At 41.0% G+C, this 10,602-nt stretch overlaps 1 protein-coding gene across 16 annotated transcripts in view; it reads right to left on the reverse strand.

Annotated features, from left to right (window-relative positions):
* KDM4C (lysine demethylase 4C) overlaps positions 1 to 9,663 on the reverse strand; it is a 478,025-nt gene extending 468,362 nt beyond the window's left edge. For 2 of the 16 annotated variants that reach the window (XM_032392312.1, XM_032392310.1), the window contains exons 1-2: positions 5,344 to 8,009; positions 4,703 to 4,984 (exon numbers count right to left, since the gene is read on the reverse strand). In XM_032392312.1, the coding sequence (XP_032248203.1) occupies positions 4,703 to 4,733 (31 nt within the window). In that variant the 5' untranslated portion in view covers positions 4,734 to 4,984; positions 5,344 to 8,009. Of the gene's footprint in view, positions 1 to 4,702; positions 4,985 to 5,343; positions 8,020 to 9,591 lie in introns of those variants that run through there. The other 14 variants (XR_004297893.1, XM_032392294.1, XM_032392291.1 and 11 more) reach the window with 14 other exon arrangements.
* Positions 9,664 to 10,602: the final 939 nt, after the last annotated feature.

A 10,602-nucleotide genomic window follows, 5' to 3' on the forward strand; every position in this document is an offset into this window, starting at 1 on the left:
AACAATTAGGGAATTAAGATAGATTATCACTAGGAAAGCTGATTTAGATTGGCGGAGAGGTGGGCGTGACAGGTCAGGATTCTCTGAGGAAGTACATTCAAGCAGAGACTGGAATGATGTACCAAAAAGAAAGTGGGAAGAAAGTCTGGCAGAAAACAGCACTTTCGGCAAGGGCCTGTACAGTTTGAAAAAAAGAAAAGCCAATGGGCAGATAGAAAAACTAAAACCATCTAGATAAGGTTTGGCGGTTGCTTCGGATAGGAAGAGATAATGCAGGAATTTTAAGTCTCCTAAGAGCAATGAGAATGATCCAATTTGCATTTTAAAAGATCGTGGTGGAGCAGAAATAGGAAGGAGGCTGGAGTGGCTAGTGAGATGATTGCCAAGTAGAGACTAGAGGACTGATCCAATACATATTTTGGAAGCAGAAATGATAGGGTTTGGCGATAGTTTGGGTGTGATGAGGGCTGAGAAACCATGAGATACCTGGGATAACTCACAGGTTTCCCCAAGTGAACACTGAAATGGGATGAGATGCATGAGAAACCTGGAGAAGCAGTGCTGAGAGGAAAGATCCCAGTTCACCTAGTTACAGTTAACAAGTAGAGATGTCAAATTAATAACTAGAACGGGATGGAGATATAAAAAAAGAAGTCAGCATCAAAAGGGTTTTGATGACACATGATTCTGCTCTGTAAGTATTTACCCTCAATAATAAATAACACAAACGCAAAAAAATCTAAAATAAATTTGAAAGATTCTGTGGAGCAACAGCTCATAAATACCATAGTAGCTGAAGCCACTGTGTATCTGAAAACGTAGAGCAACAGTGTAACTAAACATTCATACTCAAAATAATCCTCTTGCAGGAAATGATAAAGAATCACTTGTCTATTGTGTTCACTTGCTGTATGCTCCACATCTAACATAGCACATGACACATAGTGGGTGTTAAAATATCTACTGAAGATATATACCCACTACTAGGCAGAATAACCACCCAGCAAAAAAGGGACAAATAACAAGCAATTGTGCAAGGAAAAACTCTGTACTATGAAACACACAAATGTACTAGAGCAAGGACATTTCTCAGGGAAAAAGGAAAATGAGCTATTTACGCTATCATACCCTAATAGTATCAGAGCTAGATTCTGTTCCTAAGAATCAGCTTAATTTCAATACCAGAAATTCCATCCCTAGACAACCAATGCTCACCATTCCCTATTATCCCTAGATATGAGAAAGAATTAAAATGTAATAAAAGTTTGATATTTGAAGCTATAGTAAAATCTCATCTAGGTTATTAAAACAAACAAAAGAGATTAGAAGGAATTTTATTAAAATAAAAATGGCAATTACTGATGATTTTTCTTTATTCCCTTGTTCACAAAAGTCATACCAATACATAGGAGAAAATTCAGAAAATGTCCACAGACACAAACAAGAGTCCATCATCCAGAAGTAATTAACCACTTTCAACATTTTGCACATAACTTTTTCTGTGCATACATGGGGGTAGAGAGTAAACAGTGATCCACAACTAATTGTATAATTGTTTTAGACTATGAAGATTACAGAATGCTGCTATGGCCAGTGTACAGTATTGAGGGAAGACTAACTTGAAGTAATAACTGAGCTAAGTAAGCTATCTGAAGGATGAGATGGAATTAACCAAAGAAGTGCAGGTCAGGGTAGCAGTCAAGGCAGAAGGAACAAGAATGTGAGCAAGGCATCAGCCCCACCTAGCCAGGAAATCGGGGAGAAAGTTTTGGTGGAAGGAGGAGATTGGCTGGGCAAAGCCTTACTGAGAGAGCTGAGAGGACTTGATCCGCAGGGAAAGAAGGATGGGATTGTTCCAACTGCTTATGTGGGGAAAGGATTAGGCCCTGCAAGTGCAGACTTCTGTCATCAGCATCTTCTCCCAAAGGGCATGGAGGGTGGGGAAACAAGAATCTTTGGGGGTGTGCAATACAATATTTTAAAGACAATAATACAATATTTTAAATTTATATTTTAGGTTCCACAAAACCTTCTAGATTGGTAGCAAGTGAAGAAAAACAGTGACTTTAACTCTTGCACAACTCCCAAGAAATTCATATTAGAAATGGAGGTGGGGGGGTGCCTGAGTGGCTCAGTCATTAAGCATCTGCCTTTGGCTCAGGTCATGATCCCAGCATCCTGGGATCGAGCCCGGCATCGGGCTCCCTGCTCCGCGGGAGGCCTGCTTCTCCCTCTCCCACTCCCCCTGCTTGTGTTCCTTCTCTTGCTGTGTCTCTCTCTGTCAAATAAATAAATAAAATCTTTAAAAAAAGAAAAAGAAAGAAATGGAGGTAGGCAGAGGAGCACTGAATATTCATAATAACAAAAAATAATATAAATTTTAAAAGACTGAAAGACGTGCATTAGACACTGAGTTTAATGATAGTATGGAATATACCTGTTTTATCACCATATCTCTAATAAATATATAACAAATTAGTACCAAGGAAATAATCATTTGCTTTATGAAGAAAAACTGGGCTAATATAAAGGGATGATCTTAAAGACATCCAGACAAGAAAAACACATCACTATCCACAGGACAAAGCCCCACACAAAGACTTCTGGCCTCTAGAGAAATGGACTTGGTGGTGGAGCAGAATAGGTCCCTCAAAGGCCTAGAGAGAATAGGTCCCTCAACACTAACTATCCCTCCTTCACCCATCTATTCACTCAAGAAAAAAGGTTTAACCCAGCAATTCCACTACTAGGCATATATCCAAGAGTAAAGAAAACACACATACACACTAAAACTAATTCGTGAATGTTCCTAGCACATTATTCAAAATAGCCACAAAGTATAAACAACCCAAATGCCCATCAACTGATGACTAAACAAAAAGTGATATATCCATACAATGGAAGAAAAGTCAGCCATAAAAAGGAATAAAGTACTGATAGATGCTACACGATGGATGAACCTGGAAAACATCATGCTAAGTGAAAGAATCCAGTCACAAAAACCCACAAATTATATGGTTATACTTATTTTTTAAAAAGATTTTATTTATTTATTCATGAGAGACAGAGAGAGAGGCAGAGGGAGAAGCAGGCTCCCCAGGGAGCAGGGAGCCCGATGCGGGATTCCATCCCAGGACCCTGGGACCATGACCCGAGCAGAAGGCAGACGCTTAACCATCTGAGCCACCCAGGCACCCTATATGGTTCTTCTTATATGAAATGTCTACAACAGGCAAATCTATTGAGACACAAAGCAGATTAGTCATTGCTTGGGGCTAAAGGGGGTGGGAGCGGGAGGGACAGTAACTGCTAATGGGAACAGGGTTTCTTTGGAGATGATTAAAATGTTCTAACATTGATTCTGATGATAGTTGCACAATTCTATGCACATACTAAAACCACTGGATTTTACACCTTAAATAGGCGGATTATATGGTATGTGAGTTATATCTTAATAAAGCCGTTATTTAAAAAGAGAGAGGATATTTTAGCACCCCCAGGCATTATGGTTAATTGCTAGAGATACAGCAAAGGAAAAAAAAAAAAAAGAACCTGTTCTCAAAGCCCTAACATTCTAAGGGGGGGGGGGGGGGGAGAGCCAGTCAAGATACAATGACAAAACAATGAAAAAAAGAAAGAAAAGAAATCACAGACTACCCAAGGTTAGTTAGGCACCTAACTTAGTCCTGGGTGATTCAGAAGGTGTCAAGTAGAGAACTCAAAATACCAAATTTTCACCCTTTATTTGAAATTTAAATCTAAATAACTTTTTAAAAATTATGTACCTGTTCAGCTTCTTAAAATCTTCATTCTTATAGAAAGTTAATAATGGATTTTTTAAAAGCATTTGTGCACCTACAAGGTTTAAAACCTGTATTTTTAACTTTAGACAAGCAACCGATTTAAATGTTAATAAAACAAAACAAGTCTCCGATTTAAATTGTACTGTACTACCAAGTTCGTGGAGTGTTGTAAAGACTGTGTGCAAACTTTTCATAACGCCTTAAATTGGGAGAAAGAGGGCCTAAAAAACCGAACAGCCGTGTAATACATTCCAAAACAAAGCATGGGGGGTTTGGAAGAGACCAGCAAGGCGGAATTTGAGTAATGATCGCAAAGGAGAACCAAGTGTTTCAAAGCAAAAATGGACCTTTAAGAATTAAAGCCACTAATTTTCAACCACAACACTTCGAAATTATATTAGTAACTGTTACCATAGAAACGGTGAAGCCGAATTTCCCAAGATTAAAAATAAAAATTACAGCAAATTCAAGTGGGTGAAATAGGTCAAAACTTGGTCCGAACCTAGGTGGAACTGAGCCTACCAGAAAGAAACCTTCACCGAGATAAGGGTGAACCAACGCCAACTTCTACATTTCCAAAGCAGGTTTGATAAACCGCCTTGAAGGGTAATTTACCAAGTGCTAAAAAAAAAAAAAAAAAGTTTGCCCTCTCTTTTCCTGGAGCAGAAACCTTACAACACCCCTCCTGGGCTTCGCCCACAACCAAAGCCAGCCCGTGCAGACCTGCACCGGGCAGTTTAGGGGAAGACTGGCTCAGAGTTCACCCGGAAAGCATCTGAATCCAGCCCTGCTGGTTTCATTGGCTAAGCCTGGAGGAAAAACCCAAGCTCGAACCCGGAGCCCCAGCCTGCCTGCCTCCCTCCTCCACATCCCCACCCTACGCCACGTCCTGTGCGTGCCTGGCATTCCACGCGAAGCGATCCAACTCATTTATTAAGCTCCCACTGTCTACACCGCATCGTGGCTTCAGGCACTGCAGGAAGAAATGGCCCCTTGCCGGAAAAACCAAAAGGACAGCACGGGGGCTGCGGACGAACCCGGGAGAGAGGCTGCCTGCCTGCGGCGAGGTGTGCTGGAGAGGAGTCCCCGCCTTCACTCCCCCGGGTCGTGACAGTTCCAGAGAAGAGATGGCACCGAGGGCGCAGCAGGCCGTGCCTCCCTGGAGTCCGCCACAGACCAGGCTGGAAGAGGAATGGAAAGGAGTCGGCATCCCTGGACCACCCGCGCGCTCCTCTGCCCCAAGGAGCGCGACCCAGACTTCGGCCCCCGGGAGAACGGCGAGCGCGGGGACCGAACCCCGGAGAGGGCCGGAGCGGACTGTCACTGGTTCCCTCTTCCCTCCGCTGCGACTATGGCCGGCCGCTCTCTCCCTAGCATGACAGCGGCGGCGGTCGGGCACCAAGCGTCTCCCGCCCCGCGTCTCCGCTGCCCCGGCCGCCGGCACCCCCAGCGGCTCGGAGCAGAGGGGGACAGTGCCGAGAAGACCGCCCGGGCCCCTCCCCCACCATCCCTATCGCCCGGACTCCGGAAAAGCGGTTACCTGGCGCGCGGGTGGGCACCGGGATACCACCCAGAGGAGGAAGATGAGGAGGAAGAGGGTGGCCTCCGGCCCACGGAGATTTGGGAAATTTGGAAGATTTGTTCCGCACTGGGTGACAGCTGTTCGCTGCGCACGCGCACCGGCCCCCAGACGCCTGATCACTCCGCCGCTCCTCACCCTCCCGTCGAGGGGATGGGAGGCAGCGGCGAAGGCGCGCGCACAGCGCCTGCCGGCTCTCCCTGCGCGGGGGCGCGCGCGTTGTCACGTGACCACTGGGGCCCGGCACTTAGTGGGTCACGTGAACTTCCAAACAGTTTAAAGATGCCCGGCACCTTCTTGCTCTGGGATTAGTTTTCCGTGCTGTTCTTAATCTAGGTTTGCTGTCGTGCATCTTGTTCTCTGGGTAGGGGCATGTCCACTCTTTCCCAGAGGGGAAGACACTTAAGGAGAAGGAAGGAACAGGTGCACAGAACCTTGCCCGGAAGTGCCTACCGGGTTCCCGCAGGGCTGGACCTGATAGAGTCCACGCGCCACACGTCGTCCTGGGCCCCGACGCGGGCCTATGGCGGCCTCCGGCGCGCGGACGTCAGAGTGGCGTTGCCATGGGTGGGGCTTCGGAATGCCCAGCGGAGCCTGGCTAGTATGTCCGGGCTCGCTGCTGAGCAGCAGGGACAGCGTCTTACTGGCCGGGGCTCCTGCGCCTCCCAGCAACAATGGGAGATCCCGAGTGGGCCAAGGGGTCCACCTGCCAGCCTTTTAACGAGTAACTCTCAAGCAAAAGACCGTGTTCTTTGACTAGAAGAGCGAAACTGTCCCATATTCCAAGCACCTAGGTGGAGCACGGCCCATCCAGGTGTGCGCTGGAGCTGAGGAGAACCGAGGGTGGCCCCAATAGGAATCGAGGCTCGGTAGCTCTCAAAAACTAGGGACTGACAGCAGTTTTGGCCGGAATTGTAGTAACAGGAAGTGCAAGTGTCTCCTGAGAACGTACTTAAATTAGCTTGCTACTACTTGTTACTTCTGTGCTGTAACTCCGCCTTCCAAGGTGTCAGAAGGAACCACAGAGACCTTAAACCTTTGTACTGCCAAAGACAGATGGCTAACACCAGATGTTTTGCAAAGCTCAACAATTTTTTTTAACTTCCTGCAGAGTACCCAGCTGGGTCCCTTGTAGCGTCTCCCCTAACGTCCTCTTAGCTAAGACTACTCAGATCATTACACTCCTGAGCACACTTGAACTGTCTAATATGCTGAGCTTCCTATTACAATCCACTGATTTCTGCTTTTTTAAAATATCTCAACAGGTCCACTTACCACACCCTTGAAGTCTTTTCTCTCTGGGAAGAGCATATCGAGGTCAGATGAAATGTGGTTAAGTAAGGCTAATGGGATTATTGGTCCACCACATTTCTTTAGTTATTAAATTAGAAACAAGGTTTATGCTCTATTACCCATATACACGTCTGAACTTGCCTAATATATATACTCAAATGAGAATTTTCCAAATGTGTATACTATTAGGATCCCAACCCTCCTTACAAGTCAGTTGGATATGCTAAAACAATAAATACATAACCCAACATTTATTTAGAGCTTACTGTGAGCTTGACACTGTTTTTAAGTGCCTCACAAATATTAGCTAAATTTATCCTTATAATAATTCAATGGCTAGGTATTATTATTATCTCCTTATTTTAGATATTAAAACTGAAGTATACAGGTTAAGAAATTTGTTAAACAGCTACTAAAATCCAGGGTACTTAGGAAGCCATATGCTGTATTAGACTGGCAACCTGGTACACCAGGATAAAAAGTCTGGAAATCTGAATTCCAGTCACTTTACAGTTACACAAATAATGTTTGTTAAGAGCAGTAAATCAAATTTCAGAGCTTTTTTAAACTGAAAAATTAGGGTAACATACCAGCCTTGCTGACTTCAAGCATGTTGAACGTCAAAGAAGATAATGTAAAATGTCAAAACACTTAAAAAGCTGGAAAGCAACTGTGAATTTATTAGCGACTTTACAGTTTTGGAAATTGGAAATTGAACTGGAAATCAAATGTATTCATGGCAGTGTTGAGTCCCTAAAGTATCAAATACCTGTATATTGTGAATTACAATGATAATTAACAATTTAGCCATATAGTAGATTAATTTATTTAGGTCCGGTTAAAAACTCCAATTACAATAAGATGGAGTTGTATAGTGGATACAAAGATTTCCCTTGAAGCTTATATGTTATGTGAACTACTATTTAGATCACTTCAGAGACAAGAGTTGTAGATTTCTTTATGTATAATGCAGCAAATTGATACACTACTAAATAATATCTAATTTTGAATATACTGAAGTCCATTTCACTTTTGCAAATAGAAGGAATTAAATAATAGTAATGCTCATTAATATTTGTATTTATCCTATCATATATGTATGTTATTTATACAGGTATAATACAAACTGCAACCAATAATTAGATGTTTAGATGCTGTTTTAAAGAGTCATGGTGAACATGAAAGTAAGTAACTAATAAAATTAGAAATCTTGGTGCCTGTTCTTCTCTATGTCCTGTGCTGTGAGTTTAGGCCAATTTATCTCTTACCTGGATTATTATAGTATAATAAATGATTATAATATAATGGATTAATATTACATAATTCTCCTAATGATATCCCTACCCCCAGTGCTTCTTCACTCACCCTTTTCCCCTCCAACTCATCTTATGTAGTGCAAGCCAAAATTATCCTCCGGATGTAAAAACTGAATCATGATTCTATCCAATTGAAACACTTCATTAATTCCCCATTATTATCAAAGCTTTTCAGACTTGGCTGAGAAGAGTATGGTGGCCAAGGGTATACAAATAGACTTTGAGGTGACTCAAGCCTCTTATGTAAGCACAATATTCAATCAGTTTGGATACCATTATATTTGTGTTTTAATATCAGAAAAATAACTAAAATTACTTAGCAGTTAAATTATTTAATTTTCCTATCAAAATATTTGAATAAAATTAAAAAGGAGACATGTCTAGTTCTCCCTGGGCCATTGCCCTAAATTTGCATGTGTGTGTGTTTGGGAGGGTGGGTGTCAGGGGAACAGGTGAGGTACTTTATGGTTTTCACATCAAGGAAAACATTGGAAATGATTTATGATACCTGAATCGTAACACCATTTAAAAACTATTCATTTTAACAAATAAAAGTAAAACTATAAACATAAGCTTAAGTTGCAAACTCTGAGTGTAGTTGTTAGCTTCAATCAATCCTCATTATTATTATTATTATTTGTACTATGTTTTATGGATAGTGATACAGCTATGAACTGGACAGATGTGGCCTTGCCTTCACTGAGCACACAGTCAAGCCAAAATGAGAACCAACAATCCACAACCAAAACATGGCTAAAAATAAAAAGACAGAAACAAACATTTGGTGATGATGTAGAGAAACAGAAACACCAATGGAAATACAGAAATCATATGCATCCAAGACATGTAGAAGAAAATTCGTAGTAGCATTAATTGTGAAATCCCAAACTGAAAACCACCCAAATAGCCATCAACAGAATGAAGATATAAATGCTTGTATATTTATACAATGGAAACTAAACAACAATGAAAATAAATGAACTACTGCTATCTAAAATAGAATGGCTAGGGTACCTGGGTGGCTCAGTTGGTTAAGTAGCTGCCTTCCGCTCGGGTCATGATCCCAAGGTCCTGGGATCCTGGGATCGAGCCCCACATCAGGCTCCCTACTCACTGGGGAGTCTGCTTTTCCCTCTACCCTCTACCCCCTGCTCATGTGCTCTCTCTCGCTCTCTCTCTCTGTGTCTCTCTCTCTCAGATAAATAAGTAAAATCTTTAAAAAAATTAATAATGAAATAAAATGGCTAAGTCTCACAAACACAGTGTTAAGTGAAAGAAGCTAGACACAAAAGAATACATGATGTATGATTCATTTACATAACATTTAAAAATAGATAAAACTATTCTATGGTGTTAAAAGTCAAAGTAATGGCTATATTTGAGGAGGAGAAAGGGGGCAGAGCAACTGGGAAGGAAGAGGTGGGGAACCTCTGGGATGCTGGTTATGCTCTATCTTTTTACCTTGATGACAATAATTGTAATAATTCATCAAGCTGTATACTTAGGATGTATGCACTTTTGTATGTATGACATTTAAAAGACTTTTCAAACATTAGTATGTTAATTTTTGTATATTTTTTATATCAACTTTCTTACTCACCTTTTGACAAATGGACCACGCAGGTTGATTTAACTTGATAAACTAAAAGGTAAAACTTATGGACCTTCCCCTTCCTTTTCCATAACAATTTTTGTAGTATTGGAAGAGGAAAACTTGAAGACAAAAACAAATGGATGGGAAACTGAGCTCCTTTTTCCTTTTGGTCCTGTTGACCCTTAAGATTTTAAGTAACTGGAAAAAAAAAAAGAATTTCAGTAACTGAAAGGGTTTTTTTCTCTTTTTAACTCTTTGTTTCTTTTAGGTGGATATTTTCCCTTTTTTATCAGGGTTGTCAATAACTCAGAAAGAAATGTAACACTCTATTACAATAATTTTGTTAGCATAAGTAATTTTTTTAGCTTTTCCAGCCATGTTACAAACATACTATTATTTCAAATCCTTTTCAGCTGCAGGCAAAGACTATATTAAAAATTTTAAAATATAAAGGGGATGATTTTGTAAATATTTTCTTCACCTTAGTTTGTTGAAATCATTTCAGATAGTAAAGAAGGCAGCAGGTCCATTTATGACAGCATATGGTAATGCCATCTGTGTGTTAACCAATTGTGTTAGTCTGTAGACCAGAGGGTTTACTGGGGAGATGTGTTGGCTTACATTGAAGCCCCAGGACAAAATTATCTGGAGTAATAAGTATCTTATCACATATTTAACCATTAAACACCATATAATTTCCAGTGTATTGAACCAATGGATTCCAGTGTATTAAACCAATCTATAGAGAAGATCTATTAATTACCTCATTCAACTTTTATTGAAATGTGCTAGGAAATAGTATTCTTTTATGAATTATAGAAAGGAAATGGTTTATTTGGTGGAGAAATTATTGTGACTTCATCCCAATCAGAATCAAAACAAATTCTAATGGTTTGTTAATGCATGCATATACTTCGTTTCATTTTTTCAAAGGTTAATTCTTATTTCTCATAAAAAATTGTTTTGGGGTCTTCAGCAAGTTAATCTTAAATGAAAGACAGGCTGCTTTTGTTTATA

Source organism: Phoca vitulina, unplaced genomic scaffold (assembly GCF_004348235.1).
Source record: "Phoca vitulina isolate PV1807 unplaced genomic scaffold, GSC_HSeal_1.0 scaffold67, whole genome shotgun sequence".
Lineage (NCBI taxonomy): Eukaryota > Metazoa > Chordata > Mammalia > Carnivora > Phocidae > Phoca > Phoca vitulina.